Source organism: Typopeltis vanoorti, chromosome 26 (assembly GCF_054136105.1).
Source record: "Typopeltis vanoorti isolate ZY-2024b chromosome 26, IOZ_Tvanoo_1.0, whole genome shotgun sequence".
NCBI classification, from domain to species: Eukaryota; Metazoa; Arthropoda; class Arachnida; order Uropygi; family Thelyphonidae; genus Typopeltis; species Typopeltis vanoorti.
Window position 1 is genome coordinate 13,908,957 of NC_143574.1, and position 25,744 is coordinate 13,934,700.

General features: G+C 34.0%; 1 protein-coding gene across 3 annotated transcripts in view; it reads right to left on the reverse strand.

The window, feature by feature from the left end:
- Positions 1-25,251, reverse strand: part of LOC150092343 (pantothenate kinase 1-like) — a 120,856-nt gene extending 95,605 nt beyond the window's left edge. The window contains exons 1-2 of one of the 3 annotated variants that reach the window (XM_090415166.1): positions 25,113-25,251; positions 2,584-2,684 (exon numbers count right to left, since the gene is read on the reverse strand). In XM_090415166.1, coding sequence (XP_090271292.1) covers positions 2,584-2,635 — 52 coding nt within the window. In that variant the 5' untranslated portion in view covers positions 2,636-2,684; positions 25,113-25,251. Of the gene's footprint in view, positions 1-2,583; positions 2,685-19,773; positions 19,889-19,959; positions 20,173-25,112 lie in introns of those variants that run through there. The other 2 variants (XM_090415165.1, XM_090415167.1) reach the window with 2 other exon arrangements.
- Between the last annotated feature and the right edge of the window lie 493 nt (positions 25,252-25,744).

Here is a 25,744-nt window from a genome sequence, read left to right on the forward strand (position 1 = left end):
GGTTTCACCAATACAGCCAGTCTGGTTTTGCAGACCATGCGCTGGATTACTGCCATAGAATACAGTGGAAGAAAGCCACGATAATACACTGTAGTAAATTCAAATATGAAAGGCTATTTATGGAATCAGCCTCAGCCCTAAAAAAACAATCCAAACCTAAACAAATTTGGTTGCATGAGACTGCCCCAAATTTGGGAAACCCACATCAGAAGAACTTCAGCCCAATCAGCCAAGAATACCATTGCCCTCTGGGGGGGGGGGGGCAACATCAGGACTTTTAGGATAAAGAATAGCTTCCTGCTTCGTTCCTCATTTACTGTGTGTTGTGCTTGCGTACACGTGTCTTGTATTTAAGTTCCTGTGATAATGGCAATGTGACATTGCCAAAATATTGGAAGTGTATTAAAATTTATTTTAATACATATTCTATTGTATGTTGTAATTTCTTTAAGCTATTTAGTAAGAATGACAAGGATCTGTATTTAAGTTTTGTAGATCTGAAAAAGGCATTGAATGGAACATTACACATAGCAATACATAGTCTATATTTAAATTGTCAGTCAGCAGTTAGAATTGCAGGAAGATGGTTTGATGTAAAATCAGGGGTAAGACAAGGATGCACATTATCTCCACTATTATTCATCATCTATATGAATCACATTATGAAAAAAAATGACATTAGTCCTGGTATTAGAATTGGAGATGTCAAACAGTACAAGTCTCCAGGGTTCTCTAACTAAATTAAATAACAGATGGAACAAATTTGGCATGAAAATCAGCAATAAAAAGACCAAAACTATGAAAATACGCAGGAACATAGAAAACTTCAGCTGCATTCTGAATGGAGATCTTATAGAACAAGTAAAATATTTCAGCTATTTAGGTACAGTTTTCAGTGAAGATGGCAGATCTGGAAATAAACAACAGAATAAGCAAAACTGGTATGGTGGGTAGCCAGCTGAATAAATTTATATGGAATAAGAAAGAAATTAGGCAAAACACCAAACTAGCAAAACAGTGTTCAAACCAGTTTTAAATTATGGATCTGAGAATTGGGTAGGGGAGTGAACCAATGGCATCAATGGCAGAATCATATTAAAAATGAAGATATTAGAAAGGAACTTGACACTATTAGCATTCAAGAATGTGTAAGCAGAGCTAATCTAAGGTAATATGGCCACTTAAATAGAATGGGTAAGGAAAGGTTAACAGATGCCCTAAAAAAAAAAGAGACCCAGAGGAAGACCAAGGTCTAGGTGGATTGATTCAGTCAGAAGTGCCTTAGAAGATTGAAATGTTAGATATGACAATATTGGAATGTTTATAATTTGAAAGAAAATTATAGGAGATGAATAATAGTGTAAACTCAATCGTGTAGTGCTGTCATAGTAACATGAACAACCCTCGGGGGTATATATCAGGAAATTGATGATGATTGTTTCAGTCATGCATATTATGCCGATCTGGTAGTTCCAATTCTTCTATTAATTCCATTTCTCTCTTTCATTGATGCTTCTTACATTGATAGTACCAATCTTGAGTTCTGCTGATGTTGAGTTGGGATGTGTTCCAGTAGCTGACTTTGTGACTTCGTCCTGGTTCCCTGACAAAAAAACAATGGGGTCTTGTTTATCCACGCGACACCCCAGCCGGCATGAAATTCTGTCATGCTGTAACATCATTTTACATTGTGGTTTAAGCCAATAAGAATAAAATTTGATTGGCTTAACCTCAAATTGCCAGTCCATCCTCATTTGTTTAGTATCTGGGTAGATACTTAACTGGATGCACCACGAGAAGGTAAGGATTGGACATTAGGTCGTAAGACCTGGTCAATTCTCTGCATTCCTTAAAATGGCTATGTGGAGATCTCTTCCCAGTTATATAGCTTTTACTCTTAAGCACCCCAAAAATCCAGATAACCAAATTTTTTTTCTAATGGTACAAATTTGAAATTATAGGCATTAATGTATAGTGGTAGTATTTTATTATTAATATATAGTAAATAGTGGTAATATTTTAGTATTTAAATTTAATTAAAAATTTAAATACTAATTCAGAGCATACTTATTTGGGAAGAAATATCAGAAAATGTATATCACTAAATGTTAAGAAAATGTACCAAATCCAAATGAATCAGCATATAGCAATGAATTAAACTTAAGAAAAACAATGTTTCTGATTAGCTAATAATGTAGAGGAACTTTATTAGAGAAACAGGTAATACAGAATTTCATTTTGTGTGTAAAATAGTATTCCACATTTCTCATTTCCTCTAATATTATATTTTTTAAAAAAATTATTCTTCAGCTAATATTCAAAAAAGCATCTACTTCCAACCATATAAAAATGAAAGTCCAAATATGAAAATGTAATTCATAATAATAGATAAAAAAAATTAGAAAAGTAGATTTAGAAGAGCAAATTTAATTTATAAAATATATAAATCAATCATTCTTCATGTTCTCTAATAAGGCAGAGAAATATCATAATTCCGAACATTATTTTAAAATATTAAATAAAAATATCTGTAAAACATATCTGAAAGCGTACCATCTTTAACAGGAAAAATACTTCACTTACGTGGAGCTGAATAACCATTTACACATTCCATTGCATTCTTAGTATAGGCCATTTTAGTTATCTGCACACGAATAAGAACCAGCTCTGTTCATCTGGAATTACTGGAATACGATGAAAATTAGGTGTTAAAATATAAAACGATGAAAGCACGTTTTTAACAATCTGACTAGTTTTATAATTTTTTAAAAAAAGTTTGGACAACTTGACACAATTCACAATATATGAATTATTTTAGGTTAATGCAGATCACTATGCTCAGTTTTGAGGGCAGCTGGAGGATAAAGTAAAGTGTAGTGACAAACTTCCAAAACAGATTCACAAATATGAAACACTGTATGATTAGCAGTTATGTGAATGTAAACCGAAGAATTTGATTGCCAGATATAGAAGAAAGATTCAGATCTGATTAAAACATACCTTCATCAATGTTAACATGAATATGTAAAGATTTTCATAGCTTTTGCAATATAACCTGCAAGTTATTATTAATCAAAAACCGTAAACTCTGTCCCTAAAATCTCTGGCCAAATAAAATTTTACATATGTGTGAGGGAGGCAAATACCAATTACCCGTGTTAAGGTGTTTGCTGACTCAAAAAAAATAGCTATAAAACAAACAAATATTGCATTAAATTCGTTAATTTAAAAAATAAAAAATAAGCAAATGTTTGTAAACATGATTCGCAGAGGCCCTAGAATTTCAGTTGGGGAGCCTTAGGGTTCCATGGAGCCTGCTTTGGGAAACTGTGGTATAGCCATGGCTTTACTGTAATCTATATTATTTGAATTTTTTGGTGAAGTTTTATGAAGAATTTTATTAATTGTATTTTTGCTTTAGCCGTTGTTTATAATTGCTTATTAATTTGTAATTCGTGTTTAAGAGCTTGCTTATTAGAGTAAATTGTCATAGCTATGTTTTTGAGAGTTTTTTGTGAAGGTTTGTGGTAAGAGTACGTATATATTGGACAGTATGTGTAGACTTGTGGTAAAGGTGAAGGATGGACTGCCTGAGAGAAAACGTGTGATCAGTATATCCAGGAAAGGAAGCGAGTTTTGATTTTCAATTTCAATGATAAATTGTATGCACTCGTTGTTTGTTCAGCCAGCTGAGGAAAGTGTTTAAAGTTTGCCGGTCATATGGCCAGATAACAAAAACACTCAACGTATCTAAGCCAAACTGTAGTAAAGTAAAGGAATTTAGAGCACATTGCTCAAAGCTTCCATATAAAAGTTAGCAAATTGGGGGAGATAGTGGTGAACCCATAGCTGCACCTTTTTGTAGGTAAAAATTATTAAGCCATAATACTGGGTGGAATTTTGTTCTGTAAATGAAGAATTGTGTCGATGATGTGTGAGAAAAAGGCAGAAACACCAAAACTGACTAATGAATCATCTTTGCTGAGCATTATGTGCTTTTAATTTTGTTTACGAAGTGTTATGTGTTATATAGGAGGGGAATGGCCTAACAACTCCTTGGGTTGACGCTAATTTCTTGGGTAGGTAATAATGTAATAACTGTTGCTACATCACACTCGCTCTCCAAGAATTTATGAGGTTTCCCAAGTAACCAAACATTATGTCCCACTTTGGCCAATAGTTGAAAGTATAGATAGCTCTAATTATTACCTAACCAAGAAATAGTGCTCTAGAAATTTCCTGATCTGAAACATACAGAAAATTTAGTTTATTATCAAGATAAACTAAATGAATGAAATGTATAAATTGATTTGTAATGTCACATACATATGGTTCCACAATGAAAAATTCAATGACATCTGCAGAAAATATGAAGACTCAATGCCTCAATATATCACAATGATTATTATGTAAAAAAAGGAGTAGGGTACACAGCAATACCCTGCATAGCACGATTTTGAACAGCACAGGTTAGCTAGAGCATACTTATGTTTAACTATTTAAACATTTAAACATATTGTGGAATAAGCTGCCAGAGTCTGTTGTGGGTGCTATGACAGTGAGCGAGTTCAAGGCGGGGCATGATAGATACTGTGAGAATGTTGTATAGTTGTGTGGACATGATGTTTAGGGCCTCCCTCGATGAGTCTAAGGACTCCCTGGAGTCGCCCGAAATAATAATAATAATAAATTTCTTTTAACAGTAGTACAGTACGGTACAGTACTGTACTGCATTATCAACATTCCAACTCTACTAAAACAGTACCACGGTGATTTAACATACTGCAATACTGATGCATGCTTTAGTATTATTTCAGTTTTGATGCAGCAAAGTCACAGTCACTCTATAGTTTATTATTATTATTATTATTATTTTATTACATATAAGTATCTTTTCATACATGATTATGAATGGAAAGAGAAAATACGATGAAGCTTGTGAATCTAACAAATGGTTAACATGAGAACAAAAACTTAAAATTATAAACACGGAGGAGGAGCATTGTATGCTAAAATAGAATCTTATGTGACAAAAGTGGTTATTAAACATAACAAAGCAAGTTTGGCATCCATTGCAAAATGCCATTCGATGTTATAAAGATATGCACATGGAGATAATGAAGAAAAAACCTGTGCAAACCACACTGTTTAAGTATAGTTTTTCCAAATTAAAAATTTATATTATGAATCAGCCGTGAGATACGGTGATTAATACCCTTGGAGGATAATGGATGGCAATGCTGTAGCCAATGAAGCTCTAACTGAGGCTCGGCTATTGCTGTTACGCTCTTGCCATGATCAGAGCTATAATAGCTCAATAACACCTTATCCCTACACTGTCCTCTACAGATAACGGGGAAGATGAAAAGCATTCTTACTTCACCCCTTTAAGCCAGTCCTTATAAGGATAAGGATAAAAATTTATGTTCAGTTATCAACAATAAAAAATCTTTACTGTTTTTATCATTTTATCTTAATCCTTTTAAATTTTTCTGTGCATATTAATTAGTATTTCTGACAAGCATACAGTCAAGAAGTGATGTGTAATTATTTTTTTACTACCAATACTGCAATTGTTTTCAATGCATCACACTATAACATATTATGTTTTAAACAGTGCAGTTTTGCATAGCATGGAAATTTTACAGCACTGATAAACATTCACATTTATTTAAAAAAAAACATAATGACTGTTGAAGAATATCTGAGAATAGAATTCAGCCATTCATGAAAGCTAGGGAAGAATTTCTGATCAAGGGAATGTGAAGGACTTTCTGATATCATACATGGTGAGCAGTTGAAATACAGTCAGCTGACTAACTGGAACTAATAACTTAGGAACTTTAAGCATGAGAGGTTTGATGCAAGAATAAATATCCTTGCATGAAAATGACAGCCATGTGGAAAGCACTAACAGATAAATAACATAGTCCAACAGTACATCATCAGAGAGCAGGAATGATCTTCCACGATGAATTGACAAATCCCATAGGTCTTATACAATAACATGAAGAATCACATCAAAAACAATGAGATTTTCTCGGTGAATTAAACTTGCTAAGAAATTATATTCTTGTTTAATCATTTATCAAGCAAAAGTAAAGTTTGCATTTGAAGTATCTTCAAGGCTGCATACCAATTGACTTAATATCCCATAATGCAGAGTACATTGCCTTTCATATGTGCATAATGATAAGTAGTACGGGAGGGTCACTACCTATACTGGTTTTGACCTTTGTATAAGGGTCTTCTCCAAAAACTAGGCAATCCCTCCGATCAATTTAACTCTCAATCATTCAAAGATACTCAATGGTGGTTCTACTCAGTAAAAGGCACACCCTACCACTGAACAGAACCACTCATCTCCAAAGGAAAAGCATCCACTGAAGGGCATCGATAAAGGCCACATCAATAGACACCATACAATAGGCAAGAATCTAATGGAATGCAGTAATAAAGACTACTTCAGAAGTCCTGCATCCGTGAGAAACCATATCAGTGAGAGCCAGACCCAGAAGATATCAAGGTTACTGTTAACTGTTCTGGCACGATGGACTGACTGGACCTGTGATCCTTAATCCATTTGTCAGATTTGCAATGAAATTTCTGGGTTAAGGAATAATATTATTAAGCACTTGGCTTGCCCCCCCATTATGGACTATTGACTACCAGTGAGATTTTTTTCTTTCCTCTTTCTTAAAAAAAAAAAAAAATCTACTTATTTGGAATGGTTTTTCAGATGTTTTCCTGAGATGTTTACTCAATTGCTCTATTTGCTTTTGAGCAGACATGATCAATACAAGTTGTAAAGTGAAACTATTTATCTAGCTCTTCTGCTCTTTTTTGGTTTGAGGTTATATTATGAGTGGTCATGTATTTAACACTCGTGATGCCAGAAAATTAGTGTTTTTTTATCTGTTTTGTTGTGTTTTTTTCTTAATAAAATTAGTGTAGATTTTCGTGTTTTTAGAATAGTAACTTTATAACATTTTTATTGTGATACTGCCAGCATGGCACTAACGCGACGAACAATGGCAGCAAAGACCATGTTGTCCAGCGATTTGAATTTGCAGGATTTTATTCAGTGCAGTGTGTGTGAAATGTATTCGTTGAGAAAATTAAAGAACACGTGGAAGGAAATTGAAACTGGAGAGAGAGAGAGAGAGAGAAAATGTATTGTGTTTCAAAAGTGAGTGTCCGTTAGGTAACAAGAATGAAACAAATACTGTCGGTAAGATGGAATGTGATGTTATTTATGTCAAATGTGTAGCCATGGAAATAGATGAGAATGAAATGGATATTAATAAAGAAATAGCATACTTAAATGTTATCCTTCATAGGAAAAAGTGCAAAATTGAAAAATTGCAGAAACAGCAAGAGTTAAGCAGGGCTGAAAAAAGAAAGAAGTAAGTGATCTGAAGGAATGTTCACCAAGCATGCTGGAAGTGTAAATTCAGGGAAACTTAAGTAATTAATGTGGAAGCAAGTGAATTTGTTTAAAGGCACCCATGAAGCAAATGAATGTGAGAATGACCAAATTCAGAATCTAGTCACTCAAACAAAAATATTCAATAAGGTAGTCAATTCAGAAAGTAAAGGTGGGTGGGGGACTAAAGGGATGCTGCAGCTTCTATATACTAATGCCATAAGCATCAGGAACAAAAGGAAGAAGTTTCTGGCATTGGTTAGTGCAACCTTGCCAAAAGTTATACATAGGCATTAGTGAGACTTGGCTAATAGCAGATGATGTAGTAGTTACAGGGATTGAACGTGAAGGATTTTAGTATTTTCAGAGAAAATAGGATGGGCGGAAGAGTACTACTGATAACAGCAGATGAATTGCAGCCAAAAAGAATAGGAGACAGGTAGGAGGGTGGCTGTTCATTTGACACAATCTGGTATGAGATTAAGGCCAGTAATACAAAATATAGAGTTGGTGTTGCTATAGGCCAGGGAGTTCCACAGATGATCTGGAAGACATGCCTCACCAAATTAGTACGAGTACAGGTTGAGTGATTATCATGGGGAACTTCAACTATGGAGATATAGACTGGAAGGAAAAGAGATTGCATGGCAGGAAGGAAATAGAATTTATACACCTGCTAAGAGACAATTACTTAAGGCAGCATGTGATGAAGGGGACTAAGGGTGGAAGAGTATTGGATCTGGTCATAGGATCAGAAGAGTTATCCATAACCAAGGTGACAACATTGCCTCCAATTGGTGAAAGTGACCATACGATCTTGACTAGGGGGAGGATTGTACAACATAGGAATATTCTGTCAAGAAGGGGGTATATATGAAGCTACAAGGCAGGTGATTATGACAAGTTTAGGAAAAAGCTGAAATCTGTACATGGCATAAAACACTGCAGGTAAGGATGCTAGTAGTGCATGGGATATAGTTAAGGTCATCTAGAGAAAGTAGTATTAAATTGTATATCTAGGGCAGTGTTTCCCAACGTTTTTTGGATCATACCCCACCTCAACACCTCAAAGATTTTGATGCCCCCCCCCAGCATAATAGTCAACCAAGTTCTGAAAAAGTATAATATAAATATGTACTTTAAATAAAAAAGGAACATAGGTAAAACTGTTTTTAATTTGACTTTCTTCAATGAATATAAATTTTATATTACACTTTGTTTATGTTTTATAACATATATAACTGAACTCGGGAAAATAAAATCCAAGTTAATGCGATCCTTGAACTTGATGTCTGCTGCAAAGAGTTTTTATTTGAGGTACTAATTTAGTCATTTTCAATCTCAAATCCCCATGGTTTGTGATACCAGATGATTTCTTCTTTTTTTTTTTTTCGGTAGCAAGTCATTTACACTAAAGCCACATTCAACTAAATATGACGATGGGAAGAGCAACAGTATTTTTTTTGCAAAACTAGTTGAATTTCGGTATTTCGTTTCTGTCTCATCAGAAAGCCATGTCATTGTTCCTTTTATATTAAATAAATTTTTAACCTTCCTACCGGCTGAAGTGGATGAAATATCCAGCCCACCATAGCATTCTGCACGGATCAAAACTTCATCGGCATTGTACCTTTTATCATGCCATTACCTCCCTCCACCGTTAATCCCTTTACGGCTATTTTAGAGCCATTCGTGGATTAACTGTTAGTGCCTGACTAACAGTTTGTGTCACCTGTCTTTACACACACTGTTTTACTTGGAATTTTCTTTACTGTCCTAAAATATTTGACTGGTTTGCCTCTAAAATGATTTATTGTGTTTCTTTTCTAAAAATTGAAATGAATCTATTTAGTAGTAGCAAAGTTACTGTATTATTCTGCTGTATTATAAATTTATTCTTCAAATCACTTGTTATGTTCTATTTTTGTGTCGTCTAGTGTGCTGTGTGACTGCCTTATTGTTATATCTCTAACTGTCTTTACTTTAACTTTACAGTTAACATTAATTTTTGTATCACTTAATATCAGATATTCGTTTGCCGACAAATTTGTATTGATTAAAGACTGTGCCAGCCGGTAACTAAACTCTGATACAATATCCAAGAGTACTTAAAGAAATTGTAGGGATCATGAGGCATGCAGTCGTGGTCCCGATTCTTATATCACTATTGGTTTCCCCCTTAATGCACGGCACGTAAATTTTCAAACAGTAGCTCAATCCTCAGAAAGCATGACAAACTCATTTGATTGTATATAAAGAAACACATTTATTATGGCACAAAGACAAGTATACATGTTAATCAAATCCTTAATCTTAAAAGAGTCTGGGTTCCCTATACTTAATAAATCACATCCAAAACTTCTATATTATAGTCCCTTACTTGACACAAATTTCTCACTTCTATACGCAACATCTATTCTCAGACTCTTATATTATAACTAAGTTACCTAATATTATCACACATGTAATATTGCATGTATACACAAGACAACTCAATAATTCTGACATGAACTTCTCTAGGGTAATACTTCTTATTCTTACTTAATCCTCCCTCCAAAATTTTAGCTAACATTTAATTACATTCTGACCATATAACATTACTGTTCCTAAATTACACAAACAGTTCGGACCTCAGCCTCCTATTCGCCTGGCGCCTAATATGCTTTCTTCTCAACCGCAGACAAAAGTGTCCAAATTGCTGACTGTTCTTGTAGCACTACACGGAAGTAGTATGCTTCCTTAACTTCTGCTTCCTTATTCCACAGTTACTTTAATCCAACATTTAACATAAGAAAATCTTACGCTTACCGTTCTTGCTTTGAACTGGATATTCTGGTCTGCTTACAGTATCTTCACTGATGGCGGCCTTGCTATTCCTTTGTTTCCATACGAACCGAAAACACTCATACACAGATTTGAACACTGACGTTGATTTCATCAGTGGCTCTTTCTTCTTATGGATCTGAATACATTGTAGTTGCAGCCTTGGCCCACGCAGCATGCATAGCAAGGGGGAATTCTTGCTACACGTGGCGGCAAGCTCTACACCGCTCTCGACATGAAACTAGGTGCCGACGAAACCCGGAGACAAGAGAAAAAGAGAGCGATTCGAATCCCCGCTGAAACCTTTATACCTCAAAAACAGCTCCCTCACTCGGTGGTGTCATCACGCATAGGGTGACTGCCGATTGGACGCCGTGGCCACGGACTATTTTTACATGGCTTAAAACATGCTCTAGTTTATACATATTTACTTGGCAATTTATACATGATTTTATATTCTAATTCATTTACAACTATTCCCTATTAGACTCATGGGCTATTTTAACATTGTTCAGAGCTTACACACTTGGATATTTACATGTTCTTGGGACATTAGTCGGTACATTTCCCATCCGGAGGCATAAGCATGTCCTTATCCACTCCTTCTGAGACAACTTAATGTTGGGTGGGGAAAAAAAGGTGACTCATCATTTTTTTCCGACACAACAAAGGCACCCCCTTTAATAAAATTTTTTCTTAACTAAGTTATTACAAAATTTCTTTGCCCTCTTCTCCTTTGTTTCCCTTTTTTCACTCTTATTAGAGGTCCCTCCCGAAGGAATCTTTTCTCTCAGTTCTCCGCGGTGGGGTGATACCTTTCTGTTTACCACACTACCCTTTTGTAATGGCATGATATCTGTAGGTGTCCCTTCGGTCTGAATATGCTGCTCATTATGACGCGTGCTCTGACTTTCAATTATGCTTTCTGATTCTACTCCTTTGCTTACAAGTTCTTGATCGTTCTTTGAATCATTCTTTCCTCCACGGAACAGCACAGTTGCTTTGGGATAATCACAAGAGAAACCATGTTTCTTCAGGAAATCCTCACCTAAAATTATTTCCAAGTGTAGGCACGCGTTTCTGGGCAGTACAAGGAAGTTATGCCATGCATGTAGGCCTTGTCCTACCAATTCTATCCTTAACCTTACCCGCTTTTGGGCATAAATCACAAGGGGTGATATCCCCTAATAGTCTGATCGGCTTCCTTAATCTTAATCCACTGCAACGGAACAGTTGCACTGGTTGTTCCAATATAGAAACAACTTTTTTCACTAATTTTTGATGTTTGCATTGAACATATTATGTCACATATTTATATTTTTAAATAATATTTATTGAAATAAATATGACATTTTGATTTCTTTCCTAGCAAAATGGATCATCACATTTCAGTTTTAGAAACGAATTTTTTTTTTTTTTGTTTTTTGAACAACAAACAATGTTATATTGCATAACTCAGTTTCCGATTGTGAATCTTTTTAGTTAGAAATACACTTTTATTAATACAGACCAGTATTTTACAAATAAACATTTATTAAAACCTACCAGTTTCGCCAGCAAACTGTCTGGCTTTTTCAAGGTATTACGGAGATATGAGATATTACATATCTCCGTAATACCTTGAAAAAGCCAGACAGTTTGCTGGCGAAACTGGTAGGTTTTAATAAATGTTTATTTGTAAAATACTGGTCTGTATTAATAAAAGTGTATTTCTATCTATAAAAACGACCAAAAATGTATACCTTGAATCTTTTTAGTATCAAAAATTTATATCCAATGATGTTTTAGCAGGGATTCTTCCTCTTTTCTTTCTTTCTTTTTTTTTTTGTAGGATTCACATTACTATAATATTCAGTGCATAACCACCGTAGATGTGTTGAAAATATAATATGAAGGATATCATATACAGAATGATTCAAAATTTATGCTCATTTTGAAGATTTTCTAATGCTTATCCCCCACCCCCCATCCTTATCCTCTCCTGGAATTCAATTACATAACCACTCTAAATTTCTACAGGTTCGTAACTTTCCAGACAGTATTCAAAATCTATTACTTCATTTTACCGTTTCGACAAAAGAAATAAGACAATAATATTGTTGTACCCTGAAGCTTCTAATTTTGTACTATTTCTTTGCAATCTAAAACCAGCTGTTCTACTGTCTGCTGAAATTATCTGAAATTTTAGAAATACTATGCTATATTTTCACCATATAAAATTGTTTATATGCATACCACACAAAAGAAAGTTCAGTAGTATTATTTTAGTTTCTTTTTCTTAAAATAATCTAAATATTTTTACTTTACTTATGCTTCTGGTTGCTATTTCTGAAGTAATCTACATCGTAGAAATACTTTTAGTAATCCTCTTAGCTGGAGGAAAAGGTAAAGGCTTAGATTACTCTCAGTGCTATTGAGTAAGAAAATTGAGAACACTTAGCTAGAAAGGACTAAAGTGCCTCAAGCTATAGTGCAAGATACATCAAGAATGTCGTGTTTCGTTTTCAATTGTTGATTAGTAGACATCCTAACATTTCTTTTACAGGCTGATACAGTATTTATGCTGAAACAAGTTCTTAATTTATAATGATCAGTTTCATTTTTATTATCGAAAAAGTATAAATTATTTCATATAATTATCTTGAAAAAGAGGACTTGAATTATTCAAAAAGAAAAGGAGCATATGTTTCACATAATCTTATTTTTTGGGGAGGGCAAGAAGGTTATATTGAAGACTTATCCAATTTGCAGATATTTCAGAGAATTTATTTTATAAATCGTTCGCAAGAAACTGTTATGAACGTAAATCACTTGGGGAACATGCCCATTCATTTTAGTGTAAAATAGTAGCAAAGGTTTAGCTACTTCAACAATGCCACGTATCTAAACTAGAAGAAAACATCATTATATCTGCTGATGCTAGAACTCTTCATAAATAATTTTTCTGGCATGAATTCTCTGTCAGCTATAGTGTAACCAATCTACAGATTTTTGCCCTCTTGTATTCTACCATCTTATGTGCAGTGATTTCTTCTTTGTACCACAAGAAAAAAAATCAGATAACACAAGAAAAATATGGAGTATTTTCTTTTTCCTTGGGTGAATTTACAATGTTCTTTCTTTGTGTTTTGAAAAGTTGAAAAGAAAGTACAAATAATTTTTTTCTTACTATTTTTGGCATTATAACATCTGATACAATTATAAGAGTGACATTTTACCGTTTTCTCCCACATGAGAAAAAGAAATATGACAATAATGGTGACCTCCCTCCATAATGTAATAACAGCATACTTTTCCTAGGAAATGTGTTTTTACATTATGGATAATACCTAAGAATAGCGATCTGAACTTTACTCACCTTTGCAACGAGTTGCCCGAGATTGTACTACGTACTAGGATCACTTGCATTTGCTAACGCTAGTGTTCGCCGATACTTTATAGTTTACTATATTCGGCAAGAAACTCTCTGATTCCTATCTTTGAGTTTCTTATTCGGTTTTAAAACTATGTGGGATTTAATATCCCCTTAATTTTAGTATGACAATAATATTGTTGATTCTGTCGAACTTTTGTAGTGGAAATTTTTAATACAGAACTTTGTAATTTAAATATATATATATATATATATATAAGAAAAAGTATTGCTTATTATAAAATTGGAGCATAATATCTGAACTAGCAGAAAATATATACATATCAATTTAAATCGTAGCCATTAATTTTATTTTGTAATGACCAATTATACAGGGAAAGCAAGAAGGTGAAAGTGCAAAGAACAGTGGATTACAATATAAAGAAAAAAAATTTAGTGATATGATTAAAGAATTTCATCATTCTCTATAAAGCAAAGTCGCTCAAGCATGTCCTTCAGGAAATCTGTGAAGTATTCTTCGAATCATGATTTTGAACAAAAATAAACATAATCTCGAATGTTGGCAGCCAGTTTTTTTAAATAATATTTCAAATAATTATCATGAATAAATTTCTTCGAGAACAAAGAAAATGTTTTGTGGAGTAAGCGATTAGAAAAAATTAGCACAAAAAAAAAAAAAATTAAAAATTAAATTGGTTCCCGAAAGTAACGCAATATTTAAGTGAAGAAATTATGCAAAGATCTTTATTTTGTCCAGCCATTATTGTACAATACATTAAAATTGTATTGTACAATAAAAAGAGAAAATAAAAATAATTTCTATATTTTTAGTTTATCCAATATAACTAAAATTCAGTCACCCAGCATAGAACAAGGAACTGCATTTCTTGTTATAGGTAACTGAGTCACAGCTATGAGCCTGAGATAATCTGATTAAGTGCTCTCTTCAGCGTGAGGGATTACGACACCTTCTAATGGACATGCTGGCCGAATTGCACTTCTTATCCATGTTCTTTCAACAGATAGCATGCATCGTATCCAGATTTAGCTGGACGTCTATAGACGTCCTGGCCGGTTGGGAGGTTAACCGACTCATCATTTTGCTTTTCTGAGAGTTCTTTTTGATACTGTATTTATGTTGACTGCTGTAATAGTGACGTCAGCTTTTTTTCTCGGAAAGTCAGGGTTGCAACATCGACAATTTATCGCCGACAATGGCGAGTTTCTTGAGTATGTCGATGATGAGGTGACGAATGCCATGTCATTTTCTAATTAACCCCCCAAAATATTCAAATTTCCCCCTTGTGGGGAGTATGCACCATGTTGGAAAACACTGACCTAGGGTAAGGAGGGTTAATTGGTAGGAGTTAGATGGATGAGTAATATTAAAGCATAAGCTGCAGAAGAAGAAAATGTTGTAAAGGGTACATAAAGAGAAAGGTGACAGCAAATTCATGAAAAAGGGGGTTTCCTCTGGGTTTCTTGAGGATGAGGAAGCAGTGAAGAGGATTTGGAGGTGAGTGACCTGTGGAATGTTCCCTACGAGGATAGATTGAAGGTGTGTGGATTGCAGAAGTTGATTGATAGAAGAAAAAGAGGGGATATGATGGAAACATTTAAGTTGTTTAAAGGATTTTATAGGATAGATGCAGGGGAAATGTTTCAGCACTTGGCTAGAGGGACCAGAACAAAAGGCCATCCTTGGAAGTTGAATAAAGATGTGGCTAGTAGGGATGTAAGGACTAGATTTTTTGCTTGGAGAGTTGTGAATGAGTGGAATGGGTTGCCAGAGTCAGTTTTGAGTGCTTTGTCTGTTAATGGGTTCAAGAAGATGTATTGTGTGGATAGATTGGATATTCCGTGATGAGTCTAGTCTTCACACTTCATGGAGGTGCCCATATAATAATAATAATGTAGTTGTACCCCTAAGTATTTGGCTACTGGTTGCCATGGAATGGTGTCAAACATGACAACTTCACCCTACAGGATCACGTGTTGTCGTGAATAGTACTGCAGTGCTGTTGTCTGCATTAACTTCAATTTGCCATTTTTATGAATCAATGTTCTAGTACTAATACTGCATTTTGCAGTTGCAATCTAGGATGCAAGGGGTAGACCATTATTTCAGTATCATCTGTATAGGTCCATTGTGGTGGTAACAGGGTGGATACGAGCGGCATAGATAGCAAAGAACAAAGGTGATAGCAGGGAGCCATAGGGAAGGACACTTACAGTGATGTTGCATCAGACAATCTAATTCCCTGTAGCTTCACTCAATCTGTGATTGCTGAGGTAAGATTTGGTAAGTTTGACCAGTCCTAGTGGAAATTTGGCCTGCAGGAGTTTGAAAGATATTAAAGTTGAATTAAAGAAGTAGTCATATATTTCTCATATATAAGTAGTAAAAAGGTGCATCAACTTATTATTAAAATAATAATAAATTAAATTTGTCTAGAAATTAATTACTAATTACTTGTCCAGAAATTACCAATATTATTAAAATATTAGTAAATTAAATTTGTCCAGAAATTATATTCTTGTTTAATTCTTTATCCAAGTGTAAGCAAACATTCTACAACTACTATCTCTGATCCAGAGTATTTTAATAATAAGATACCTTTTTACTTCTTGTATATGAGAAACATACAACTACTACATTAATTCAACTTTGGTATCTTCCAAGGTCTGGATCCCATTGATGAAACCTGAATCAAGGTCAAAAACAGTGAGTAGTAACTCTCCCATAATGCTTAGCATTATGCATGTCCAAAAGGAAGTGTGTTTTCCATTATGATATACTAAAGCAACTGATATGAAACAGAAAAATATAATTTCTTGGCAAGTGGAATTTGCTTTGTAAAGCAAATTCCACTTGTTACCTTGTGTTTAAAAAATTTGACAGAATATGGGGTAAATAAGCAAACAGGATGGAAAAGCAAGACATTCACCCAATTTCAGCAAAAATCAAGCATCTAAAGCAATTTATACAAAAATATAATAAAATAAAACAACCACTCTGTTTTTTTTTTTTTTAATATATATATTACTGTATTGTTTTTGAAGAAAAAATCTCTCAATAACATTAAAAATGATGAGGCAGTCAACTGAATGCAATCAGTATTGTGCTCCCTTCAGTATTAATTAGTACTATCTAGAGAACAAAATACCCAGTTATTACAATGATCTGTTGAAATAAAATGTTCCATATTTAACGCCATAACCAGATATTTTTGCCAATGCTTGTGAACAAGGGACAATATGTATAGAGGAATCACATAATAAAAGAAACCACAGTGAATCAGTATAGATTATAGTTCAACATCTGAAATGAAAGGAGGAAAATCACATGGGAACTTTTAGAAGCACTATACAAGGTGCAAGAAGAGTAGTCTGATGGGCATATTTCAGCAGAATTTGTTATTTAGAAGTAAAATAATGCAGACCAATGGATCTTTACAGGTGAGTCCAAATTTGCTCTACAAAGCGATACCAAGAATGCTCTGATCTGGAGAGAAGACTAGGGACATATTATGATCTCTCTCTCTCTCTAATATCTGTGAAAGGAACACTTATGGTGGAGGCAGTGTAATGGTTTGGAGAGTATCTCACTGGGTGGATGCACCAAAGTATATGTACTTCCTAATATAACTATGAATGCTGCAACTTATAGAGATGAGTTCCTTGACACCATGTTCATCCATATGTGGATGCAATAGGAGAGAAATTGATCCTACAAGATGGTAATGCACGTCTTCTTTGAGCAAACTCATCAACCAATATCTTCATACTTATCATACTTATGGACATCTCCTGACCTTAATTCTATTGAGCAGCAACATATCTACAAGGATGATCTAGGTAGATATGTTGCTACTCTCAATCCCCTCCCTTTCCCAAAACCTTGAAAGATTTAGTTTGCAACAACAATGGTTGTCATCACGAAATGAGCTCCTTGACACCACTATAAACAGTATGAAATGAAACTGTTGTGAATCTGTATTGCTTTTGGATGACTATATTCCTTATTGAAACATTCTGATAATTTCATTTTGAACTCTTGTTTTTGACCATTATCTTCATGTATCCATTTGTTACTGAATTAAACTATTTTTGTGGATATTTCTTTCACATCTCATATATCATACTGTTTTTCATTGAACTGCATAAAAATTCATCATAGTTTGAGTTAGTGATTTTTTCTTTGTTCCTTAATTCACGGAAACCAGTGTGTATAAAAGATGGGATATATGGGATAAAAGATAGGTTTTGCTTTAAAGCGGCATGCACTTATTGTTTAATGAACTTTCATCAACAACCTTACCTGTTATGAGAACTATATTTATATGTACACACACAAGCAAAATCTCTATAAATATAAGCCTATAGTAATCTAAATTTCCAATAATCCAATCTGTTTCTCAACATCAAATATAAAGTTTCATTTAAAGAAATTTAGCCATAAAAAATTTTTTTTATGAGTATTTGTATTATATGAGTAATTATGTGACACCTCCATGGAGTCCTTGGAGACTCACTGTGCTTAATGACCAGTTATTTTGTGAGTATTGATGTTTACTGTTTTTCTATTAATAGAAAAACAGTAAACATTTAGACTTTAAAGGTGATATTTAGACTCTAAAGCATAAATGGTGAAATTTTTCGGTTGAATAGCTCTGATTTCTGTTAAAACCTTTCATTTCAATCCATTTCGTGTTTCTCTACCCTTTAAGAACAGCATACAGTGAGGAGAGAAATGTACGTTCAGAAAACTTGTGTGTAGAGGCTTAGGAAGTATTAAATTTTAAATTATTATTATAAATATTAAATTAAATATAGGAAGTATTAAATTCTATTTTAATTCTTTTTAAGTGTTGTAAAAAATCCGTTAAGCCTCCAACATGAAGTTCAGAAATCTTGTTTTAGATAATAAACTAGGCTGGCCAAATAACTTATATTTCCACTCCCAAACATATGGTCTACTGCTACTCCAACTAATTGAATACAACGTTATCCTGATTGTTCAATTATATTATCATAAAAACTATTAATGCATGTCTTAGATAAGAAAGACATGCATTAATCACAATAGTAAAATTTAAACCTAAAAGATGTACTCTTCTAGCAGAACATGGTAGTTAGCAAACCCTAGTGTCTCATTCAGAAACTGTGGGAGGAATTATAACCTACATGAAATGGCTTTAACAAAACAGCAATAATGATTGTAATGAACTTCAACTGATGGTGAGTTAGCCAATTTCATACATTGGTAGCAGGGTTTTCCTCCCAGAAACTTGGATTTTTCATCCTGTATACAGACAAATCACCCCTGAAAACATAATTTACAGACAAAAAATACTAGTGGCTAGCAGGCAGGCAGATGGCATTGTGTGTAGATTATGATGATGGTGAGAGTGCCGTTCTGTGTAATTGGTAGATTAAGTGGTGAAGGAGAGCTGTAAAGTAGAGTGCCTTCCCTCAATGAGTCCTTGGGAGTGTCACATAATAATAACTTGCTGTCACTTATTATGATGTAAGCACAATCTCATTGGGTGCAAATATGAGTCAAAATGAAGCAAAAGCATGAGGTATAAACAAAGGTAACAATGAATGTTTAGAAATATTTTCTGGTAAGGAAACTGTAACTTCTGTGAAAAAAATAAGGAGGATATAGATCAGTATTCCCCAACGTTTTCTGGATCATGCCCCACCTCAACGCCTCAAAGATTTTAAGCCCCCCCCCCCGCCTCGCCGACAATGGTGACAATGGAGTATATCAGTGATGAGGTGACGAATGCGACATCATTTTCTAATTTCCCCCCAAAATATTCAAATTTCTCCCCTGTGGGGCGTACGCCCCACGTTGAGAAACACTGATATAGATGAAAAAGATAAAAATGAAACTGACATTACTAAGGAAAATTAAGCAAAACACAAGGAAGGATGTGTTTTCAGCAAAAACACGTCCTAAAAAATAGTGTTTGCTAATCACTCTCTATGTGATTAGTCAGCTGTGTGAGCAGGCTTATGAGAAACAAACAAAAATGGCTAATTTAAAAAGATGTAAACATATCTGCGTATATAAAATTTCAGCCTTCACTGAGTTAATGTATCTAACATTATCATTTCTCCCCCCTTAAAAATGTGGTCATACGTTCTAATCCAGTTATCCAAAGAACTTGATAATCCGAACAGGAGAACTTGCATTAATTAGTTCAAGTTGCAGATTTTACATTGTATACATCAATTGAATTCAAAAACTTAATACGCGTGTGAAAATAGTTTTCTTTTAAAGCGGCATGCATCTATTTGTTTACTGAACTTTTATCAACAAACTCACCGGCTGTCGTGTGAGAACCACGTTATGACAGTACACTGCTTTAAACCTAATTATATTAAAATTATCACTGAAAAAGCCCAAATTATATCTGGATCTGAAAAAGCGTCTAATAAATAAAGCAATGCCATCGCAAATATTAATTACATTGCAACATACAATTTAAAAGTACAATAATGTAACCCATCGCTAAAATTCCATGGCTAAAGAGACAGATTTTGCCTTCGTGGCGACCTCTTTAGAATGGAAGGATATTAACAAAAAATTAAAATCTCTTTAGATGAAAGATAATACTATACATCTTTTGGTTCAGTCTTGTCAGCCCAAAGGGTTTCCTACATACCTGTTCGAAGATATCCGACACTGCCATTTAAGTAGTGAAAATGCTAAAGAGAATCATCATTATCATCAGTAGTAATTTGTGAATGAGTATATATGACTGTCTTCAAAACAAACAAAGACAAAAATTGATCTACTAGTGAGTCCAGATTAAAGAGACTAGATTAGGGAAAAGTGCGATTCCCAATAGAAATCTGCATACTTCAGACCAGAGAGGTGCCATACGTTCTGCCTCTCTTATGTAGAAGGTGGCTCAATGATGTCGGCCTGACTCAAAATCGACGTTCCAATTTCAACCTAAAAGTGTTCGACAGGACAAGATCTCCTCATGCCTATAATCTCATTGTCTATAATCTCATTATAAGCCGCGGCGTTAAGATTTCTCATCACTGGAACCAGGTACCCAGATGAAGCATGATTTATCACTCCAAAGAACAGAGTCCAATGGCAGCGAGCTTTATATCAATCCACTGGATGATTTTCATTACCCTTGCTGGTGTTAGGTTTGTGTGTGACTGAGCGAAATTGAAAATCATACTCGTTAGCTTCAGGCGTTGCTTGCAAAGGCATTTTGGAACTCTGTAGCGAGTGTTCCGACCAAAGACCAGCGATTCTTTCGCGCTACGCTCTTCAATATTTGACAGTCCCACTTTGATTTTATGCGTCCTATGAGGTTGCTGTTATACTATTATTATTTCTAGATGCTTCTACAGGGCAGAAAATTCTCAGAATGAGTGGTTGCAAAGTGCACATCATATAATAGTGGAATGTCAAAAGCTACTTAACACTTCAGTATTACTATTTTTACTGTTAATGATTGTCTATCAAGAATGCAAGGTGTGCTTCCTTTTATACGTGTTTTTGATGTATATAGCCATATCACTACTACGAATGGGTTCCGGATATTTCTGATTACATAGTTTATTTTCATTCATATTTTAATCTAGTTTTATGTCGTTGCCAAAAGCAATATTTGTTCTCGTGAATTATAAAGGAGAATTACTACATATTTAGTATACTCTCAGACAGGTGCAGCAAGTTTTTCAACTGGAGCGAATAGCATAATATAATCGACAGGGAACTATTTTCTTGTTCATTCATATATTTATGTAAATAAAAGTTCGGTGCAAAGTAGCATTGCATCATCGTATCACATCAAAACTATACACATATAATGAATACATCATTCTCCACCAGTATTCACTCGAATATCGAAAATTCGAATAACAATCAGGGGGACTCTGGTTGCCGAACTGAATGACATGTAGTAACAATATTACACCTTATCTTTACATTTGTTGAGAAAAAGCATATTTTTGGATTTTGGATTAAGTAAATGCATCAACCCCTAACTTTGAATACTATTTCATGCCAAGACATTTTTTCTAAACAGGACCATTTTGAAAAATTCTGAATGTAGTGATTATCTTTCGTTATTCTGGGTAAGAAAAGCCGAAAGTTTTGAAATCGTGAACAAAAAATAACATCAGCTTGCTATTAGAGAAACTGGTTAGGCTAAAAAGCTTTCAATGTTGACATAAATGCCTTCAAACCGAAGAAGATTTAGAAAGAGAACTGACTGAATCGCGTTTCGTGACTAAAGAAAGAAGTTCGTTTATTTTTTCCCCAATAGTATAAGATTTCCTTTGCACTCGTTCTGTAAACTGTTACATATCTTTCTGAGGGATTAGCAAATGAAGCTTTGGGTCAACTGCAAGCATTGAATTTGTAAAATGCACGTCGAATATTAAACGACCTTGGATCAAATTTCGAAATGCTCCGAGAATTGATCCTCAATCAAGATAAGTAGGGTTTCCATCTAAATGAAAAAACTCGGGACTATATTCTGAAAAAAAAAAGGACTCTAGAATTCAGATAACATTCATACAGTAATACTAGTTATGGTTAGGTGTATGAGATCGCAATTATCTAATGTATCACGTTTGCATCGAAAATAAAATAAAATAAAAATATTGATCAAAATGGATTCAACTTATGGAGACAATAATTGTTAAAGATGAACTGCCTGATCTCCAAAACTTAGTGTTAAAAAAAAGTCTGTGTACTTCATTTGAGGAAAAAAAGAATTACAGGAGGATAAAGAGAGGACAGTATTTAAAGAAAGCATTCGCCTCTTGAAGCAGTTACATACATTCCATTTTTTCTTAAATATAACCCTGATAAAAGCATTTCTGGTATAATTATATTTTTTCTCATGACCCGAGTGGATGAAACAGCTTTTATAAACTTGTTGACGTATGCTCTTTCAGGATTGGCTTACGGCTATTAACAATTCACGTATGTTTGCGAAGTACATTTTACTTTTTAGTGTTAGCCTTAAAATTTAAAATAAAAAAAAATAAAATGTCCTCCTGTAGACCTGCGGAAATGTTGGGTCCATTCTAATCGCCGACGAGAGAAACGTGTTTTTTTCGAAGCCTTTCTTCGACAGGTTCCCGATTTGGTCGATTGGTAGAGCCTCTGCTACTAATGGCTCAGTTAAGAAAGTCTGAGCGCGGTTAGTAGTTGGAAGGGGTCCAATCGTTCGATACTGTTGGCACACTCTCCTTCGATGATTCTTTGGACTCCCTGGAGGTGTCAAATAATAATAATAATAATAATAATAATAATACGATCACTGACACCGGCAAGTAGCGTATTTTCTCCCGAAAATTGATAATTTTAATCCCCCCCAGCTCAATAAAAATCAACCACAGAACCCGCACTATATCAGGCAATAATATATTATGTTATGGGTAGGAATCGCAATATGGCGCCAATTGTCTGACTGCATCTCAAATGTTACAGAAAGTTGAAACAGCCTAGCCTGTTCCCTTGGGAATAAATGGCATTAGTGGATTTATTTATTATTTATATGTAGTATAAGGTCATTTATTGATATCTCTACTGAATTTTAAATACTGAGGTTAAAATGTAGATTCGAGTAGTTCATTAATGACAAAAAGATGTCACTTGCATGTATGTTATTGCTGTTGTTTAGAATTATGGTCGTAGCAACTAAAAATATAGAGAGTACAGTATATTCTGTCTGATAGACATTGATGTTCTTTTGGACGATTGCCAGCTTTCATGAAAAGTCCAGTAATCTCGCAAAAGAGGGTTTGTGAGCTTACTGGAGGGTAAATCTTGCTATTGTCGAATGGCAAACTCATTTTCATTTGAAAAGCTTGTATTTCGTACATTTAATAGGAGATTAGAAGCAAAATGGTGGATTTTGACGCTTATTATGCCATATCGAGGAAACAGTTCCATCAATTCCTGTTTTGCTTAGTAATATAATTGTAGTACAAAGGCTATGAAAATTATAGTATCAGTAAATAGATATCAACTTAAATGCTTCTCCTTTCCCTCTCCCTGTTTGAATAAGTAGCGCCATTCTTTTCTTAGATTCATTAGAATCAGGAGTGGCTCGTGCATAGGTACTGCAGCACCCCCAATCAACAATCCTATACAATTCTCTTATTTTGTATAAAAATAGAATAAAAATTCCCCTTGTAACACTTAGGAAGGCGATGGACGCTAGCAGCACTGTGTTCAGCATAATTTGGGGAATAATTCTAAACACAGTGTCATATTGCTACACGCGCAAGCATATGCACGTCACAGTGAGATGCGAGCTATTAGCGTAATGCGGCACTGTCCGTCGCGCAGTTCCACTGTTTGCGCCAGTAGTAGAGTGTTCGTAGTGCTTATCGTGTTTACTCCGTTTCTTTAAATATTTGGACATTACAATGAAAGACTTAACATTTGTTATAGTTTTTATTTTAGAACATTATTGGGGTTATGATAATGGATTTTATTTTAAAATAATTTTGAATTATACTAAACTGTATAATTTTATCGATAATAAACAATATTTTTTCACGTTTAATTTTTTTTAAAATTTTTATCATAATTTTGATATTTTATTTAAACATGTATACACTGTACTTGTGTATGCATATTTCGAAAATCGCAGGACCCCCAGGATTTCAAGACACGAGCTGCCACTCTTCATAGAATGTCAGTAATTCTCGGATGCAAGAAGATTAATTGGCACATTTTGTACTTCTACTATGATAAAGGTTGCATAGTGCACCACCTGTTGTCAGTACTGAAAATTTTTTCCATCAAATAGAAAAATCATTAGACAGAAAAAAAAAAAAAAAATCCTTCAAGTTACTAATACCGACTACTGATCAGCAGCGTACAAACGTTACGGCATGGCTGTTTTCCAAAGGCGCCACTGATAGAATATTTTACCAGTTATCTAAATTGTCCCGCTGAAGCAGTGTTAACCACGAATTTGTCAGGGAAGTAAAAAACATAGCTACACTACTCCGTCTGATAACTATACACTGAAAACACAAAAAATGTAAAAATGAATGTTATTTATTTTCTATTTATTTAAATGAATGTTATTTATTTCACTGCTATTAATTTTTTTCACTAAAAATGAATGTTATTTATTTTCTATTTATATAAATGAATGTTATTTATTTTCTATTTATATAAATGAATGTTATTTATTTCACTGCTATTAGAAATTATTATTTATATGTAGTATTAGACTTGAGATGTATATTTCGTGACATTTATTGATATCTGTACTGAATTTTAAATAGACTAATATAACGTATAAATAATCAATAAATCAACTAATATTTAACAGCAAGTTCATTAATTGCTTTCATACGCTGTTCTATTATCGTAGAATTAAATATTAACAAACTATTTAAAATAATACGATTATCCCTCTGGCGACACCTAAATGTTACTAACGTCACACTTTTAACTTCGTACTAAAATTCACTTACCAAATTTTGAAAGGCATAAATTACTCCGAAATTGAGATGATATGCGTTTCGTTTCATACGATGAAGCGCATTACGTTTTCTACAGACAACATTTCTTAAGCTTTGCACGTTACCAAATTGGTTCTTCAATTTACTGCTAAATCCAAGAAGAATTCAGTTGTCTTTAATCATCAGATTAAAAACACTTGCCTCATTCTTGTGTGTTATCAGTTTCAATGTCACAGGTGTGGCAACGTATTGCATAATCGCTTCAATCTTTTTTTTTTTTTTTTTTGAGAACTGTTATTCGACGGAGTTTTCTTTCTGCTATAAGAAATGAACTTTATTTGAATTAAGTGACTTCCAGTTTTGCATGTAATTAATTATTTAAAAATCATCTGCTGCTGTCTATTAACACATTTTATTCTCCACACGGGCGAGACATTAGTCTTAACTAACTTTCAGTATACTTGTGGGCATCCTCCACTTTAAGTCATTACCAGGTGGCTGCTCGTGGCTTTCGAAATATACATGCACACTGTAAGTACAGTGTACACGTGTTTGGATAAAATATCAAAATTATGGTAAAAATTAAACATGAAAAAATATTGTTTATTATCGATGAAATTATACACTTTAGTATAATTCAAAAT